Source organism: Platalea leucorodia (genome assembly GCF_965183815.1).
Source record: "Platalea leucorodia genome assembly, chromosome: 9".
In the NCBI taxonomy this organism is placed as follows: domain Eukaryota; kingdom Metazoa; phylum Chordata; class Aves; order Pelecaniformes; family Threskiornithidae; genus Platalea; species Platalea leucorodia.
Window position 1 is genome coordinate 49,091,817 of NC_138831.1, and position 20,600 is coordinate 49,112,416.

The 20,600-nt window shown below is 41.0% G+C and overlaps 1 protein-coding gene across 2 annotated transcripts in view; it reads right to left on the minus strand.

The window, feature by feature from the left end:
• MEGF11 (multiple EGF like domains 11) overlaps positions 1–20,600 on the minus strand; it is a 212,833-nt gene that overhangs the window by 69,823 nt on the left and 122,410 nt on the right. For both annotated transcript variants that reach the window (XM_082322222.1, XM_082322223.1), the window contains exon 7: positions 17,139–17,313. In XM_082322222.1, the coding sequence (XP_082178348.1) occupies positions 17,139–17,313 (175 nt within the window). The remainder of the gene's footprint in view (positions 1–17,138; positions 17,314–20,600) is intronic.

Sequence of the window (20,600 nt, forward strand, 5' to 3'; positions counted from 1 at the left end):
TCCCCTATGTATCGAGGGTTAGGTCCTAGGAACCAGACTCCATTAATAACTCAGGCTGCCAGCTCACATCCATCAGCATCAAATATTAATAGACTCACGAGGGCCAGAGCATACATCTTTCCGGATGGCAGTCAATAATATGTCTTGTTTCTGTTCAGGGAGAGGGGAAGATTTTCTTCCACAAAAATTATTATTGTACAATATTAGTAGAGCTTAAAGACACATTGCTGCCTTAGGTGTTAGCTGTGTTAACAAGCTCTGGACGGTTCAGAAAGTGTTTTCCCTGGATTAATGTTGCCCTAACAGATTAGATTTCTTGTTTCTGTTAAAAATACATTCCTGCTGTAAACAACGACCAACTCTCTTTAAAATCCTTTTCCGGTGTTCAATACAAAGACTTGTATTTATTCCTGTACATTTTGGATCAGGCCTTTAAATCCATGGGATGCATTTTCAAAGGAAAAAAAAAGGGTATCCCAGACCATAAAGGGAGTTAATGACCCAGCAATGGTCAATAACGCCCAGCAAAGTCTGAACTCCTACCTGGTCTCTCTCAAAGTTTCACTATTTAAGGATATGAAATTAAGAATTTCAGAAGTAGCTACAATCTATAGGAATAAATTTGCCTTGGAGGGCTAAAGCCTGGTTCCACTGAAGTCAGTGGCAAAACAGAAAATCAATTTTTCAAGGCCTCTGCAATGCAGAGGACTAACAGGGCCGTTACTGAACTTGGCCTCAAGTTTGCGTGATAAAGACCTATGTGACAGGTTTGTTTAAGTGTTCTTAAGGTTTCATCTGTCAAGGTGCTGAAAATCCTCAGCTCCTGTGCAGATTATTAGGGGGGAGTGACAACACTGAAAGGCAACATATTTGAACCTTTGGTAATCTGTAATGTGACTCCAGCTAATCTGAGATTTTTAACACCGTCTCTGATTTCCTCCCTCTCCCCCTCCTCGCCTTTTTTGTGCCAAAGGAATTAGAGGTGCAACACCTGTCCCCAGCAACAGGGAAGCTCGATGCTCCGTTCTCAGAGCTCGCAGTGCAGGCATTAAATAGAAAGAAGGGCATGGTGCAGTGCCGCATGTATGTACTGATAAACAGGTCAGAAAGACAAAATGCAGGTGCTGTTTGTACCTGATGTCTGTGTGTCCAGATAAGCTGCTTGGTATGGGTTTGGTACATAAAAGCATATATTTATATATGTACACACATTACCTGGCACACCAGTGTGCTGGTACACAGTGTCTGTGCACTGATGCAGATCACAGATACAGTTCTGTATATTTACTTATTTAATTGTGACATTTACAATTAACCCAAAGTGGTTCTCCACAAACATTCCCTCAAGGTAAACATATGGTATCCAGCAACACAAACTGTCAGAACAAACTAATTTCCCTAATGGTGTTCCAGTGGAAATTAATGTGCTCTTCATAAGCGTATTAGCAGCAGCAGGAAACTGTACTTTTATCGGTCTTCTCCTCCACCCTAGACTCAAGCAATTTATTCATGACCTTACCACACAGCATCTTTAGTTTTCCAGACATAATGATGTCCTCTGGCAGAATTCCTTTCCCCTCTGGGTGTTACTAATTACTCCCTGCAGATGCTATTATTGGTGCTAATGATAAAATGCAGAAAAAAGGTTGGGGAAGGATCTTGTGCCCCGAACAAGCCAAGCATTCAGTTTGCAGGTAATCCCTGTTCCTAAGAACTGACAAATGTTCCTCTGCCCACTTTGTAACACTATACGACGTAGCTATGCTAGGGTTTGATATACATCTAAAACGGCACAATGACACCGCTGATGACCTTATTCAGTCTCCTTTTTCCTTTGCCCTTTTTATGGGAGAAGATGGGGTAAGGTGGAAAGGATGGGAAAGAGCTTTCTTAGGTTTAAAAAGTGACTTAGCGGCTCATGACTCAGCCAAAACCACAAGCATTGGCAGTCCTGAATGCCGAAGTCTTTCATTAAATCCTAAAGCACTTCCGACAGCCATCTGCAAAGCTTTCCCCAGTCTGCACCTCAGTGGCATCACAGTCCTCTGAGAATGCCGTAAAACCTGGACATGCCATAAGGACCAAGCACAGCTACCGTTGGGAGCGGGAAGAACTCACCGCTTTGCTTCCTATAATCTTACAAGGATTTACAAACATTTACAAATGGATGTCAGCATTTTATTTCACCTCTGAGTTTGTGCTAATATGCTAATTCATACAGTAAATTTCACAGTAAATGCCAAGTTCAAAATTGTCATCCTGATAATAATTCTTAAATTTGGTGTTCGATCAAAAGTACTCAGCAAAGCATGCACACAAACAAAATGGAAACTTTATTTGTTATAAAGAGATTAGTAAGTAAAATTATTATAAATAATGTTAATTTTAAGTACTTAGAGTACTTTATTAAATACTATTTAATTTCATTTTACTGGTCGTAGCCAAGGCCTTTGTTATGCAAAAGCAAAGCTGGGAGCACTGACTGTGAGAAGAATTAAAGTTACCACAAAGTAGCTGTGGATTGTTATTTTCCAAATTGTTTGTACAAAATCTGGCCGAACTTTGTGGATTCCTATTTTATAAACCCAAATATATTTGCTGTGGCCTGCTACAGGCTGCTACTGGCGTAACGCATGTTACTGCCTCAGTAAGGCTACAGAAGAACCTGGGCCAGATTCTCACTTCTGGCCTGCTGGGCCCCTAGAGCCTCTCGTTCCCCCATCTGGATTTTTCTGTTTCCCATTGCACAGCCTCAGAATTGATCTGAGATACATTAACAGTATATTATTTGGCTTATTTTTATTTCAAAAAAAAAGGAGTACTCAGCCTGCGGTCCCAGGGCTGTATGGGTTTCAGCGCAACAATTATCCATCCATCTTCCCAGAAGGGACCTTCCCCATCACATTGACCAGGCACCTAGGGAAGCCTTTGGCCACAGCTTAGGAAAGCCTTTGATTAGGATTTGGCTACCTAGAGAATAATTTATACCTATCAAGATTGGAGAACTTGTGCAGCCTTTCAGTCTGGACACCACGTATGCCTATGTAGAGCTGGAATTAACTGCCCAGAGCTCATGGTTTCCAGCACAGTAAATCCCAGCTGTGAGGGATTTATTGTGCAGGATGCAAGGATCCGTGCATCTAAGGAGTCAGGCACTGCACGTTGGCTCAGGGTCCTTTCAAATTGGGAATCCAGGGCATGGGCCCTGAGGTCTCGTGTCTGAATATGTCCCTGTCCCCCTAACTCATGGGAAGGAGGAATGGAGGTGAGCTGCTCTGACTGCACTGGTGGCAGCAGTGCACAGAGAGGGTTTTTCCCATGCCGTGCACTGCATGATCTGCTAACAGTAAACCCACACAAACTAAGAGATGCTGCGTGTGCAAGGTAGGTCTCATCTTTTGAAGCGGAGGGTGCACAGAATCTCACCACTCTCCTGTCCTCCAGCATCTTAGCTCCAACACGCTTCATACATCCAAAAGGAACAATGCTCTGGCACAATAAAACTGGTGATGAAGTGGACCAGTGCTCTGTAAGAATAAAGGCAGCAAATTCTAGCTTTGTGAGGTTTTTTTGCCTCCGTGAAATCAAGTGAAAACCTATACAAATAAAATTTTCATTAAAAAATTGGGTTTAGCATACTAAAACTCAGCAAACCTGAGCTGGATTTCTGTCAGTGAGTGCTATAATCCCCCTCACCACCAGGGAATAGTTTTCTAGTTTGCAATAAAAATATGCCCAATATCAGTCAGTTATCTGCAATTAAAAAAAATCCATTCCTACTGTTCAAGCCACCTAAATATGGGCATTAAAAAAAAGAAAGAGAATTCAATAAAGAGAGCAGGCGAGAGATAGCACCCTCCCCTCCGCTTCCCGTAAATCAGTGTAGCGCTATTGCTGGCAAAAAAATCTAGACTACCTTTACAACGCTTGAATATCTGCCTGGTTTAGTATTTAGGCCTTAACTGCAGAGCACTTTAGTGTCAGCTAGGCAATGAATACAGCATCATATAATTAAATGTATTCACAAGGAAAGTAGTGTGGAGAGTAAAAAAGATGATCATCAACCCCTGAACAAGATTTTTTTATACAGTCAGCACTTTTCACCTAATAAAATATCAGAAAACACATTTATCCAGGAGGGACCTCTCCAAAAATAGGAGATTGAATTTAGACTGGGTAAAACAACTCCTACATCATTTCCTCGGGACATTTCATCCGGTGAGATGGCGCATCATACCTGAGAGGACAGCCTCCCACAGGCAGCCTGTAATGGAGTACAAGCAACATCGCCATGCGTGGTTCAAAAAACATGACGGAGGTCAGTGTTCAGCTAAATGGGATGGGTGTGCGGAGCTCGGCCAGCCCCAGCAGCTGGCTACATCAGGGCAAGATACAAAAGCAAACTCCTAATTCTGTTCACAGTGGAGCTGGGGAGACTGTTTATGGAGCAGATATTTCAGGTGGAAATGAAAACATCTATAGTTAATACATGGGTTTAGGTTTAGTTAATGGCAAGATATATTACCAAGGCAGGTCAATCATGTCTATATCTGGAGGATTACTAATATACATTATGGGGCCAGCTGGATAACCAAGTCCTCTGTTTAGTTAAAGCAATTTAAATCTGGAATAGGGCCACATCAGATTTATTCAGGTGAGGCAGGGAGTTGAGTGTCAGAATATTTTAAACTTAACTCTGGGGAAGCTATAAAGAGTCAAACATCTGTGGGGCTCATTGCTGTTACTATAATCAACTTTGATCAGCTGCTATTCTAAAATGCTCCAAAAACGATGGCCATACCACAATTAAATGTCCCAAAAGGTAAAATGGCCCAGGCATAATGTGCATTAGTTCAAGTTAGTGGAAAGTATTTACATGCCCGAGACGTATACACTTGCTCTTCATGATATACTCATGATATATGTGCTCTTCATGATGTACTCAACAAGTTACTTGTGCAAACTGTGGGACAAGGCTAGCTAAGTATGTCAAAATACTAAATCGCAGTCCTTGAATACTACTGGTAAAGACAAAAAAAGCTGTTTTCTTCTGCTTTTTTAAATGAATCACATCTGAATCGGAGTTATCACTATGGTAAAGGAAAGATTTTAACACACTATATGCAGTTCCGCCATTTTCTTTCCCAGATTTGGGCAGAACAGATCAGTGGCTAACAGAAGCCTAAGCTGTTTGGAAATACAGGGAAGCATTTCAGTGCAGTGCAGTGTACTTCAGAGTGAGAATTCGGAGCTGGCTATGCCACTTCTGCACCAGCTATTTTATGGGAGTATCTTTGTTTGAAAATTAGAGGTGGTTTCTGCTCTGTCCACGTAGCCTGAGTGGCACAGGCCAAGAGCTACCTTGCAGAACAATTGTGGCCTCCTGACTTTTTTGCAATAATAAATTTGGGCTCTGGATGACAAGTTTGAACAGTTCTGCAAAAAGGACATTGCAAAAACAGGGAATAAAAGGTATCATTTATACTTTCAGCCTCTATGACGTCCTCTGGCAAGAAGATCCACAGTTCAATTATAAATACAAAGGAGGAAAATTAGTTTTATTTGTTTGCTTCAAATCCACTGCCTGATTTTTAATTGGGTAACTTCTTATACTGTGATAAATAGCAAACATGCATTCCTTCTTCCCCTTCCCCCCAGTGAAAGAGACCTCTCACATATCTGCCCTCGGTGACCCCTTTTCTAAGCAAAATCATCCCACTCTCTTATTCTCATTTTATGGGAGCCATTTCACAATTTAATTACGCATTCTGTGAAAAGCACTATCTTTGCCTTTAACCCTGCTGTGCAATCATTTAATTGGTTGCCCCTTGTTCCCATGTTATTAGAAATAGTAAATAACCATTCCTTGTTCATGTTCTATGCACCATCCACAGTTCCATAGATCTCTATCGTATCCCTCCTCAGCCATCTGTTTTCTGAGCTGAGTTCTAGCTTATCGAGTCACTCTTTGTGCAGAAGCTATTCCATATAAAAGATGATCTTCGTCACCATTTGCTCCTTCCATTATATCCTTTGTAAGCAGGAATCAGCCAAACTGTACCCAGTAATTTGAGATTTAGATATATTATGGATTTATACAATACCACAAAAATGCTTTTTCCATCCTGTTTTGTTCTCTTCCTGATCAGTCTAGCGATTCTATCTGGCGCTCTGGGTTCGTTTGTTTTTTGACTGGTGCTGAGCACTCATTTGAGTTTTTCAGAAAACTAGCCACTGTGATTGCCTGATCTCTTTCCCTGAATGGGAGGAATTAAATTACAACTCCCCTTTTGTGTATTTACTTAACATTATTTTCCCGTTGTCTATTACTCTGTATTTTTGAGCACTGAATTTCAACCTACCAAGTCATTCAGTAACATGAAACCTTTCCTCAAATTCATTACTAGCTTTATATTTGACAATCCCAACAGCTTTGCATTATTTGCAAACTTTCTTTGAGAATTCTTCTACAGCTGTACTATGCAATTAAGGATAACGCCCAAGCATAGTCTCAAATCTAAACTTGCCTACCAGGCGCGCTGTCTGCACTCACCAGCACGGTCACTAGCTGAGACCTGCATCTTTCTGTAGCAGAAGCTGCCAAACAAGTTCAGCACATCAGTGCATGCTTGAACTCTTGTTCACACAGGCTGGATGGACTGACTCCAGGCGGAGCTAAATGTGCTGTACCCAGCAGGTACCCTCAGCTGGTCTCTTGCTAAGAGCACTGAAGCCACTGAAGCTGCAATGTGGATGGAAAATAGGCAGGTGTGGGGCTGGTGATGCTAACGCCTGTGGCTGACCTTCGTTCTGAGCTGCATGATCCACGTGTGAAAGGATCAAAGCAAAAAAAGAAAGGCTCTAAAAAAGAAAAGATATGCCAACTTCAAGCTAATGGGGTTTACGATGTACCTTCTGAAAAGCTGGTAAACAACCTGGCAATCATACACAGGCAGTTAAACAGATATCCCCTTCAGACTTTCACAGATATTCCTAAATCCAAAAACCCACAGCAAAAGAGTTCAAGATCTGGTAAAATTTCAGTTGCTCTTTGGCATAAGAAAACACACCAGGATTTTCCATTTATACATGTCTGATTGTAAAAGATAAAGTCTTTTCCTTTGACAGGATAGTTAGACAGAAAATAAAATGAAAAACTAACCTGTGACTTAAATCCTATACTTAGGTTGCTTTAATGAAGTCAGTTTGCAATTTGAACTACCAGGGGAGTCAGCTACCAACACTTTTATGCATAGATCCACAGATAGTGTAGATAAAGATATATACATTTAGAAGCTTAATAGATGAAAAGAGACACTGCTATTGGCAAGCAGTTTATTCCTCTGCAAAATTCAGATCAAATAACTCAGTCTGAACAGAATATTGAGCTCCACTGATTCTGAATGAGGCTACAGGAACGGAAATGCAATTTGACATAGCCACATTGCCAATTAAGGATAAAATACAGGAAATATGTCAACTAGCAACAAAGGCAGAGGCATTCAGGCTTTCTATATGAAGTTGGTTCCTTTGGACCCACTTATGAAAACTTTGGAGTTATTCAGGTAAATAAAACTGCAGCAGAGCCCAGAAGTAAAAGTAAATATAAGAAGAAAGAGGAGGAGACCTGGGACTTACTCACAGTTCTTATCAAATTATAGACACTGTGTGTGACTGAATAAGTTCTCATTAGTAGAGGTAGTCACTGAGACAAACTCCACTCTTGTATATCTGGGACAATCCTCCTGAAGCTAGCAGTCGTGTTCAGGTAAACTTGGGCTGACAAAGTAGAATTTGAGCTGTCACAGACAATTTCTGGAGCTTGTACATTGATAAGGGAGTGAGAAAACAAAATGAAATAGAAGTAGTTCATAAAAGGGTCTGAAAAATTCCATTGAATTCAAAAAAAGGGATGCAGTTTCCACAACTGAGGGAGACCCACTGTGTCCTGTGCATCCAGTGACCTTATTAAATACTCGGGTACAATAGTTCACCTGCTCAAAAGCATACAACAATCGCCCTGAAGTGAGAGAAGACCCTTCATTATGGCTGATGTAGCCAGGCGCTGACATGAACACTGTCAGGGTTTAGGAAAACACAGGCTCCCAAACGCTGTGGCTGCCAGTGCTCCAGCAGAAATGTCTCATCGGTCAATAGGAGCTCCGGCGGGAGAACACCAGCAAGGCTAATGGGCAGCAAGCACCTGGTTCATTGATATAAAAATCAATAGGGGAGCGGCTTCGTCTGAAAGCCTGGGAATACACAGGTGGCCTCCCCATAATGATCTTCCCCGTTGGGATCTGAATGTAAGATATCTTCTCCTGTAATAGAGCAGAGCCAGGAGAATCCATTTGTGAGTTGTTATTGAAATACTGGTTTTAGCCCACATCCAGTTTCTTTTCATTGAGGTGATGTTCATCGTTTCCTAGCCTACATGCGGCAGGGCTATCTCAGAATTGGATTGGCTTTTCAGAAAAGCACCTGCCGTTTATGAAAGATGCAGTAAAATCTGGGTGGCTTGCAGTGCTTATGAAGGGTGCTGTTCCGAAAGCTCTGAGTACCTGTGCTGTTTGTCCCCAGAAAAAGCCCTACAGGGCCTTTGAAATGGATCACACAGCCACGCCACCAAGCTTGACCCGAAGCAGTGGTTTGTGAAGGTAAAATGGTAAAATGGCTCAGTCTGCCAGCAAATTTGCCAGTCACTGCTGATAGAAATGGGGTTTGTGATGTACATACTGATCCACAGGGAGCTGGACTGAGACCAAAGTCATTTCATGCAGGCCACTGCACAGCCAAGAGAAGATAATTTTCAATCTGTACTGACCCGGCCTGGATCAGACCTAGTAGCCTAGGGATGCAAAACTTTATAGTCTGTTATTAGCCCCAATGGCCTACAAAAAAAAAAAAAAAAAAGTACAGCCATTTTACAGACATAAACATGTACTTTTGTATGCATAGAGAAGTGGGTAAAAAAATTCAGACGTCATCAATGAAAAGGGATATCAAGATGCAATTGAGAGGTAGTTTTCGTCTGGTCTATGAATATGCAAAAATCCTGATAGGTACAAATGTTGCCTGACCAGCTCTATTTATGTGAGGAATGTACCAAAACATTGGGCATGAGATGTTTTGATTTATGTTAGTAAACTCAGACCTACCAACATGCAGCCCAGCTGACACAAAAACTTCCGTGCAACTAGAAAGTGACAGGTCTTTCATTTCAAGAACAATTTTCCAGCTCACTCTTAATTAGCCTGTATGGAACAGAGCGGTTTTTGTTGCCTGCTTCTTGTTCCACATCCACTTGTGAAGTAATTTGTAAGCTTAGAAAAAATTATCTGATGAGTTTTCAGACTCATCTCCATCTAGAAGACACCAAGAAAACACAAGTTGGAGGGACAATGCATTCCTCAACGACCAGAACCAGGAAAGGGGGATCTAGGATGCAGCCACAGTTAGCAGCGAGGACCTGATTGTGTTATTGTGACTGATAGTCTCACAATTAATAGCATTTTCATCTTTATCCACTTTTCAAGCACCACGTGAATATAACTTTTAACTTTTCCCATCATGGTTTCCGAGGGCACAGTTACATCTTCCATTTTTTAAAAGTTATTTTAGTTGAATTTCCCATATCCCTGTCTTTCACTTTTTACCCCCAGACCTAAAACTCACATCGATAACTGTTATCAAAGAGACTGCATCTCCTTCTTGCTGACTTTTACAAAATGATCTTCTCAAAACTGTTCAGAACACTTCGAAACTGCCAGGTCTTTTTGCTGTTTCTTCAGCTGCATCCCACTACTCTCTTTGTATCCAAGCAGGGACTTTCCCTCTTGCGCTGCTTCTTGGATCACAGCAATAGTCATCCTGGGTTGGTTTTGCCTTTCTGTTGTCTATGTCTCTTTACTTCAAGGGTAGCTGAGGAATTAGTCATGGCTACAGAGGGATATTCCCAAACATCTTAAAATGAAGTCTACTAAGAGCTTCCAAATAACTGAGGGGAAACAAAGGAAAAACCAATAAATAGGAAATAATTCAAAGGCTGGGAGCACAGGAATTCATTTCTTCCACATCATGACTTAATATTCAGTCTTTGTTCAGGCAAAATCCTTTCCTTTTTAGGGAATGCGATGCACGGTACTTTTAACCTGCTTATTCAGGGAGGGCATTATGTGAATGTGAGGTCCATGAGCCCATCTGTGTGTCCTTTGCTAGCTAAAGTACCATAGGAGACCTGACAGAGAGGCAGGGTTACCACGGTGGGGTAGGAAAGGCCAGGGGCTGAGGATAGACATCGGTAGAAAACAAGGCTCTTTTAGCTCCACTACGTACAGGACAACTTGTTTTACTTTTATTATTAATTAATAATTCACTCACTCACAGCTACAGCCTACGCTCAAACCCACCTGCACAGTGTGGATGCCTTTTTGTGTGCCCATTGCCACTGCTGCTAGCCATTCGCAATGGTTCCGAGACATTGGATTATGAATACAAATAGGAAACCAGTGAGAAGAAAATGCATCTTCCTTGTGCACCTAGGTAATTCATGAAATGAGACTGGGCAAACTATTTCTGTTGCCTGTAATACTCCAGTTAATTGGACAACTGCTGTGCCAGAAAACCTTTTCCCCACCTACAGCAAGTAAAATTTATACTGGTGGTTGGTAACAAGAACATCTTGATAAAATGGTTGAATTTATTTTATTCCTATAAATGAAAAGAGCTCTTAACAAAGGGGGGTAACTGATATGCTCGGTAAATCAAGGATAAAAGGACACAGGCTCTACTGAAGATTTTTTCCCCTCGTCTTTTCTTTTTAAACCTTTTGATGAGGTGCCCTGTTGCTCTGAGATGAGCTTCCACTGAAGTACTTTCGGAATTATCTCAAAAAGAAACAGATCATTTAAATGAGTTAAAGCCCCCCAAACAGATCCACTATCTCCAACTTTAGGTTCATTTTTCATATTAAGAATTTTGTGAAATTTATAAAATAACTTCACTACTGAACCAGGGGCTTATAAGACAAAGAAGTCTCATTCATTTTTTACTGCTTCCTTCTGAAAGTGGTGAAGGATGATATATTTAGAATAAAGATGAAAGCAAATATGTAGAAGAGAGGGAATATTCTGATAAATTTGTATTTATCAGCCTTGAGTGTTTAGAAAGCACCTACGGGCAATGATTCTTCAAATTCCTCCAGACCTACCTGGGATGTCGGTCCTTCAGGGAAAATTCAATTGAAGATAAGATAAGGTGCTCCTTTCTATTTACTTTTTTTTTTCTTGTAGACAACAGAGAGAATTTTAAAGGTGTAGGACAGGAGAGCAGGCTTCAGGGTTTTTTTAATATAGAGGGAAAGATTGTTTTTTCTCTCCTGTATGTTTTCTTCAGGGAACAAGAGATATTGTATGTGCCAGAAGGAAGCCAGTCATGGCTGGAATACTCAACAGACCGGACCTGTAATTTCCTTATGACCTCTATAGGTAACACAAAACTATGGTCCTCCTCATTTCCATAGAAGGGTAAATTGGTGATTTTACTCACCGGGTAGGCGTGGGGCAGACTGAGACTGGCCTGAGACTGCACTGTGGGTGTTCGTTCTGACGGAGAGATTATCCGTGACAAAGTTTGTTATACATTTGCTATGCATTTGAAGAGGTTTGTAGCACTACAATACACATTTATTTTTACTAAGTGCCCGAGCTATTGTTTATTGTGTGTTACAGAGGCTGACTTTTCCTCCGATGTGCAGGCATGTACATGTAAACCTTGGAAGCAATTTGTACCCCTGTGGTAGAGAAAGCATTGTGTTGAGAAACTCTGGCATACTAGACAAACTTATGGACTTATAGACCCAGATTAAGCCTGTGTTTCAGTCCTTAACTGTACAGATTCCCACTGAGCTCAGCTGGAGATATATATACATAAGCACTTACGTAAGGATATATTTGAAAAGCATTATTTTATTATGTTTTTAAAGTGCAATTTTGATGCAATGTGAAGATGCAAATGGCTATAGATACACAGTACTGGGATATATCTTGGAAAGTCTTAGGGAATCCAAGCGACATTCCAAAAGCTGAAAAACCTTCTAGTAAGAGGTCGTCACTCCTATAGTTTCCACACTTTCCTGTGCTGTGATTGGTTTGCCTGGGATCTACCAATATAGTCAAGGAATAGAAAAACGTCAAAATGAATTCTTTCATTTTGGTGATGAAGTGCTAGCTTTGCTTGCCAGCATGCAGGGTTCAATAAAAGCAGACAGGTCTTCAAAAAATTGCAGCATAAATAGATGAACTCTTTAAAGTAATATAAGTTCTGTCATCTAGATGTGAAATATAGACCTAAGTGCCCACCGAAGTAAAAGCTGACCGCACATTCCGTAGATAAGTGTTAAAGTTTTCTCAGAGTGTCTTGGGCTGAGAAATGTTTTAACTACATATCTCCTTGCCACAATAGACAGAATGAAAGCATTTGAAGTTAAATCCATTTTTCAAAGGAAGAAAACAAAGCATCCATAAAGAAACAAAGGCATATCACAGGATGAGGTCTTTAGATAGCTACTGTTTTCAGGAAAGTTGCAATTAGCTGTGCAATGGAGAAGGTGAACTTAGTTGTATTTCAATAGCATTTATAATTATTTCAGTAGCTAGAACGCTGATAGGTATGTGCAGGGGGTTGGTTTCAAGATTTCCTTGTGAGACAGAAGGTCAGGATTCCTGTGGTCTCCTGTCATATTTAATTCATATCCTTTGGCCTTCTTCACCACATTTATTGAATTACAGGAATAAAATTCAATGAACCAAAAACAAAAGAAGAGAGGACAGGGTAAATCCTGATTTCTTTTAAGTCCCTACTGCACAACTGACTTCAGTGGGCTTGTAGGAGAGCATCTTAAAGCAGAATGTGAAAGGAGGGGGAGGCACGAGTTAGTATAACCCCTCTCACCACCCCCATAATTGCATCCAAGTAATTTATTGCAAGGAGCGACTATTTGCATGTGGGAGTAAGGATCCAATTTCTACCACTCAAGAATCTCCCTGTATACTTTTTAAGCCTAATCTTTGTGTACTCCCTGTGTGTTTATCAGACTCCTTCTTGCCACAAATAAGACAGCAGCAGACGGGCTTTTCAAAACGATTCTTGAGAAAAGCATCACTGGCAATTCATCACATGAGTACTGAGAGGCAATCCTCAAATATGTCAAAAATACCAGTTTCAGGGAAATGCCCTATTGGCATGCTTATCATGCTGATTCCCTGCAATCATCTTAATTAAATTGATACAACCTTTATTCTCCCGTCACAAGTGAGATGCAATAAGCACAGGGTTTCCAACAGGCCTGCGGTGTGGACTCTACTGCTGGAGCATATGAGGAGTAGCTCTAGATGTGCTCTGTGATTTTGGGGAAGAAGACATCATTGTTGTGTCTCCTCTGCTCCTATTATCCTATTTTTACTGTCCTGTATGCTGCCTCCAAGAACTGGGCTGTTTTGGGAATGATTGTGGATCACCCAGATTTCTCAGCTACCTCTTTAGTCAAATCTACACACGGTGCCTGCCCTGTGGTTTAGACACCCATACAGTCAAAATAGCGCAATCCCCTACTGTGAGCACAGTCATAGCAGAACCGCACACAAATAACCTGTACCGGTACCCAATAACGTCTTTACGACGGTGTAATTTGTTTTCAGAGCTAGGTATGTGCAAATCTGGTTATGGAGTCTGACCCAAAGTACTAATCAAAAAAACCCAACATAAAAAGTTTTGAAATTCTATCCAAAACTGCAAACTCACCAATATTTAGCTTTGGCATTTGAATTTTTGGAAATGTCACAGCTAATAAATAATGTATTATTTTCTGAGCTACAATGTACATTTTTATTTTAAAACTTGAATCTGCTTAACTCCCAAAAATTAAGTGCTCTGCTCACGTACATGGCAACCTATGGGATGGCTGCCTTTCTACTTAATACATTTAATAAAGGTGACCAGATGCTTTGTGTGTTTAATGGCTTGTTCTGCATCCCAACAAAATGTCCCTGTTTTGGCTGCGATTGCAGATGATTCATTCTGAAACCCTGCCCAGCTGCCCTGACACAGCCGAGGCAGGGCACAGTTAAAAAACAAGCCATCTGTGCAAAAGAAGTAGGCTGGAGGAGTGCTTTGTCAGGAAAAGACTGTAATTTCTTGGTGACTATGTTTTCTAGGCATCCAGTAAGCCAAAAGTCCTATGGGTGCAACCTCTCTGCCTTTGCAGTCAGATTTTGCAGTTATATCCCATGTCCCATCATATTCTCTTCCTTCCCCCCTTACTTAGAAACCTTCAGCCTGCTCTGCTATATAAAATCATGTGTAGATCAAACGTTTCTGTAACATGTAAGATGTTGATCCCACTTTCATTCTTTCTAATCATATGGCAAAATTCCTGACCCTGTAGCTGCATCAGCCAAGCCTCATGCTAGAAAAAGCAAGAGCGATTCATTTATGGCTTTTCTGAATAATTAGCTCTGCCCAGTTCTGTATTAGCATCACTCTATTGTCAGCGCTGCCAAAAGAGACATCCTGCATTCATGAACAGTCGCGCCACTCGCTTGCAGGCTAGCCGAATTCAAGGGCAAAATTCTACCCGCAGGCAAAGCTCCCCGTTGCCTCAGCAAGAGGGATGCATGCATATTTGAAGGCAAAGTCTGGTCTGGAGTGTGTCATTGAGGTGAGCCACTTCAAGCCTTGAGAGGGTTCTGGCCCCACAGCATCTTTCACATGACCTGCAGGCTGCGTCGTGAAGCAATGCTGACACCTTCTCCCCGCCCAGACGATGGAGCGTACCGCGAGAGCAGCTCGGCAGGACGCCGCCGTTCCGGGGTAGGAAGTAAAGGTTCCTGTCAAGTTTTCTTTACAGCCTATGTTCTCTAGCATTTGAAAGAACCATTGCAACTCAAGTCATCTGGCATGCATACGAATGACAAATATGCTTCAGAGGCAATAAATTAGCAATTTCAAGGCTTTACTTCCCCTCATGGACTAATTGCCAGAGATTATAGTATATTATGAGAGAGCAATGATACTAATGCCTAAATATGCTTCGGTGATTATAGAGCTATCCTCAATAACCAAGCTGTTTAAATGTCAATGCAAGAAAGCTCTTTATTATGAGATTAAATATTATTTTGAAGCAATGCAATAGGAACTTCCCAGGCTTCATGCCTGCAATAATACTGTCTTGGAGCAATATATATTGGACAAACTATGCTTTTTTTTAAATGCGTACAGTAAAGGGTCCCAAAATATTTTTGTGCTGCAAACTTGAACAGCATCCCTGATAAGAAAGAGGATCTTGGTATCTTTTTATTTTGCATTTGTTACTAACATGCTGCTGCCTTCATTCTTTCCTCCACTTTATATTAATACTTGTGTATCACCCCTGTATAGAGAAGATAAATTCTCGTTTTCTGTTAGTGTAAGTGAGCGGGGAATCAAACCTCAAGCCCTTTTCTTTTTTTTTTTTTTTACATCTCTAAGTACTAGTGTCTTGCACAGATGCTTTTGACAGTCCTACCCCTCACACCTAAATAAATCTGTTTAAACCTGGCATCGAGAGAACCCCTGGAAATTAGATGGAAGCTCCAACTTTCAGGTTCAGCTGTTGACATGAAGCAGAGAACAAAAGTGTCTTTAAGCCATAACTCCAGTTCCACAGTTCTGGAGGTGACAGTTGGTGATCACAAGCTCAAGTGTGGATTTACAAGGGAGGGAGGCTAAAAAGGCTTTAGCATCCCACTAACCTCATATAGGACTCCCACACTATGGATCTTGTCGGACAGCCGTGCAGCCTTCCCCTGTAGACGACAGCAGTGTATGCCCCTGCAGAATACTGCAACATTTTTTCAAGAAAACCCTAAACGCTGCGGTGGGTGCTGATGGTAGGACGTGGCTGCTCTGCTGTCCAGATCCAACATGCCATTCCCCTCCCGTTGTTCCTAAAGCTACCTGGTACGATGTCCACCATGTTTTATAAATGCAAATCAAAAGAGGTACAGCATGGTCAAAGATCAAATCTCATGTTCCCTAGTACTTGAAGATATTTATTCATCTCATTTTGAAGTTGTAACTTAAAACAATAGAGAGTAAAACTCATCTAGGAGGCTGCGCGTTTTAGTTAGCTGCTAAATGTCAGCGGAAGCTCTAAAAATATTGGGAATGTCTTTGAATCTGAAGCTTGATTTGTAGTAAACTTAGTAATTATAACTAATAATTACTATAATAGTGTAGAAAACATAAGGTTTAGGCCTGTGGAAACAGACCATGTAAAATTAAAGACGCAAATTACAGAAAGACAACTGCTAATGAAGTTGTGGTGGAATTCTCTCCTGAAAATATTTTTTTTCTTTAGGAAATATTGTTTCTTAAGCATAGCCTGCAGATCTCTTCCAAGGTGTGCTCCTGAAGTAGAGAGGTGCTTCATATATGGATGATCGGGGAACTTACTAGCAAGAGTTTCATTATGCCCAGCTGTAGCAGGACTGGACATGTGGATCCATGTCCTAATACTGTCTGCTGCAACCTGGCAATCATTAATTCTGAATTTCTGTTGTTTCATCTTGGCTGATTTCTTCAGCCATTTTATATCTCGTCTATAAAATGTAATGCTTGTTTACCTCAGAATGTCTGAAGCTCTTTCTGATGCTCAGGTAAAAGACACCTGCCATATATGCTCAGAAAAGACATAAATTGCTCTATCATTTGTAACATTTTAAAAGATCTTCATCTATTAAAATCACAGTGTGACTGACAAGGAACATGCTGAAAGGCCATGAGAATTCTTTTTCTGCTTTTCCAGGCAGACAATAATCTGACATCTTTTTTGTTATGTCTTGACTTAGAATATACGACGGGAAACCATGTCTTTATCCTTATAACAGTAATAAACTTAAAATACTGATGTTAAGTAAATAACCAGAAGTAATAAGCTGACACTGCTCAAAGGAGAATTATGTGGACTTATAATAGAATGGGGAAAAACTACCTGCATTTGGCCACTTTTATGCAAATATTATTTGAAAACAGATTAAAATCCTCATTAATTTTTTGCAGGTACCTGACGAAATGCCCCATTATTCACAGCTCTCACTTACCATATATCCCGGTGCACACGTACACTTCCCCGTGATGCTGTCACAATCTGCACCGTTCTGGCAAGGGCAGGTCAGCTGGCAGCCTTCGCCGTAGTAGCCGGGGGGACAGGTTTCATTGCAGTAGAGTCCAGCCCAGCCAACTTTGCAGCTACATTCTCCAGACAATGGATGGCAACTAATGAAGACAGACAGACAGACAGTGAGATGGGGACATGAAAGAAAAATACAGTCCGTAAACAGCAGTAGAACATTTTACATGCAATGCCAGCAAGAGTCACATTAAGAAGAGAACAAACCTGAAAACCGTTAAGGATAGTGAACATAAGCAGCCGTATAACTTAGGAAGAGAACAGGGAATGTGGTGCTAAACACCAGCCCTGCATGCCATTTCCAAACATCTGGGAACTGCCACAGCACTGGTGATTTTACATCTTTGAAGTTTATGCTTTTCCATTCTCAAATGGAAGTTGCTTGGATTATTGACATTAACCACAACACGATTAATCCATACTGTTTTATGACATATATGTGCCATACTATTTGGCTGTACTACAGTCAGTTAAAGATGTTCAGGGTTAAGAGAAATTCCAACGGATGGAGGACTGCAGTCAAGGGAGTTGTGAAGACAAATCTGAGTCCTCTGGCACAAATATTCTATTCTAGTCTGTTCTAGTCTAGTCTGGTCTGGTCTGGTCTGGTCTAATTTGTGTTCTAAAAGTAAGTGCCACCTCAGCAGAACTTTTCAGCAGGGAGAGGTAGAAAGGAAAGTGCTTTGGAAGGGAAAAATCTCCTTGGAAAGAGTTTTGCAGGGAATATTCATTCAGCCATAGTGAACAGAACTGATCACTACCTGAAGCCTTGGGATTTATTTGGGGCGGGAGTCAACAGGAGCCCTGGGACTAAATCTCAGCTGTGCAGGGAAATGAGTCAAGTTCCTTTATGCTGAATAATGAGCATTGCTGCCCAACATTAATCCTCTGGCTTTCATTTCTATTCAGACAATTCCACACTGTTGTGAGAGCACACAGAGAGAAAAGTAGAAAGAAGAATCAAGCCCAAAAGGCCGGACAATGCCTGGTCCTTCTGCATCTGGTAGGTGGAAGACGTACCCCTGTGTTCCTCCTGCTATGAAACAGTTTATCTTTATTCATCATTTTCTCTTCTACAAACAGAAAGAGCACCTCCCTGGTTTCCTTAGGGCACTAAATTCCCACTGCAGGAGAGCCGCCCTGGGGCTGGGGGCTAGGAAAGGAGGGGAAGGCTGGAGATGTGCTAAGTCTTGGTTTGAAGAGATGGAGGTTTCTGGGGGATGGGAAGGGAGAGCACAGGGGGATGTCTAGTTTGGGGAGATGAGGTGGTCAAAAGAGAGAGCAGGGGATGGAGAGGGAATCTGACCTTTGGAAAAGGACCCCATGTTGTCTGAGGTCAGCTAGGAATGTACGGCTTCCCTTCAGAGCTCGGTGTGCTCTGAGGGCCTCTGCACCACAAGATTGTACCATAAGAGCACTGTCTAGCCCTCAGTGAGAAAGACGAGAAATAATATTGTTACAAATCAAATTTTCTCTATTATTCTCGGAACAAGAAAGAACAGAGTTCTGCAAGGTGGCACCTCTCTATGGACCTGTCTCCTGGTTTTTTGCCTCATAGAAACTATTTCTTTTCCTTTACGATTATTTATTGCTATAGCTTAATATTGCAGACATGACTGGATGGGTTTCTTTACACCTATAAAATTAATATCGTATATGTTAATTTTCAAGGTAACCTCATAAAACGTAATTTCCAAGTATGTTTCTGGCAATTACTGGTAGGAGAGGTTAGTCACATACTGTTGTGACTAAGAATGATCAAATTTTGTGAGTGTCATATGTTTCATCATAAATAGTGTTTTACTAACTAATTAAAACAATTCATCAGCTTAACAAACTACCATCCATGAAATTCTTCTGACAAAGCAGTCCCTGAAATTATGGTTGTTCACAAAGCACCTCTTAACATTCAGATGAAAATAATAAAAGCTCGTTTTTCCCCCCTCTGCATCTATTAATCATTACCTAATAGGAGCAGAAAGCTAAACATTAAAGAAATATTTTAAAGTGGAAGTTTTGTTTCTCTATATTTTCACTACTACTGCACGTATCATATGGTTCCATGAGAACTGCATCTGTTGGCTAAATTAAATCTTTCAAATGTAATATATGATCATTGCAGTTTGAATCAGTCTATGACAATTCCATTGAAAGTACTATACTCGGTAAGAATTTCTACTCCAAGGTTGGCTCCTTCATCAAAATGGACAGCTTTTTTGCATGGGATACAAGCTATATATTAAGGACTAAAAATCATCCTAGCATGCACTCAAATAAGAAGCAAGAACCAAACAGGCTTTGCAGAAGAGTCTGCAGGAAGCAGGGGGCTTGAACTCCAAACCAAGGTCCAGTAGAAGGCTGAGGCCATATTCAGCCCCCCCCTAAAGCTTTTTTCCACTCTTTTATGAGGCTATGAGCTAGGAAAAGTCCAATGCAGAAGTCTGGGTCCCTGCATCCATATAATCTTCCTGTTGAAGCATGAACAATTTTATTATCAGCCTGAGCATATCAGAGTTTTGTTTTTCTTCTAGGCCAAGCACTTGTAGTGCTGCAGTGCTTTGAAACACTTATCTTTTGCTGTCTTACAGAGTGCTGGCATTGTAGGATTAGGAAAAATCCTCCACACTAAATTCCAGAGTTATGATACCCATAACAATAGTTCTGGGTAGGCAGCAACAGTTGGTGAATCGACTGTACAGCAGGGGAAGGGAAACTTCTCCTTGACAGTAGCAGAATAAATCTTTCCAAAGCTTTTGGCAAGCCAGACATTAACGCACACCATAGCGTTATGGTAGCATAACAAGGCAAAGGAGCTCAAACCTACATAGCTCGGTCTGAAATGAGGTTGCGGGCTATGTCCAACCAGGGGACAGAGGAGATGTCTCAGATACAAAGAATGCAATGCCCTGAATCACAAACACCTGTTTGACAATTAAGGTGCTCTGATGCAGTGCTAACCTGAAGATGGCTGTGATTTAGATGCTTAGCCAAAATTCAGAAGGCAGCTGTTCTCTTCCCAGTCCTGCCAGTGAGTCTTGGCCAGGTAATTTACTCTTTCTGCCTTCATCTTTCCCATCTGTAAAATGATGCCTTTCTTCCTCTGGAATCCCTTTTAAGATCTGCAGCTGATATCACTAAATAGTAGTAAATTTTTATTATTAATTGTTTTTTCCATTCTGGTATGTATGAACTATTCCAGTAATTAAAGTCATCAGAGTTACATACTAAATATATTGCAGCTCATGATGTAGAAATAGTATACATATGCGGGTATGGGTGAGTTAAGAATGCTTCTCTCTTATTATATTGATATTCTGTAAAATTTCATTCTGTTTAAACTCTGTGCCTAGGCAAATAACTGCAGCTAGGAAAC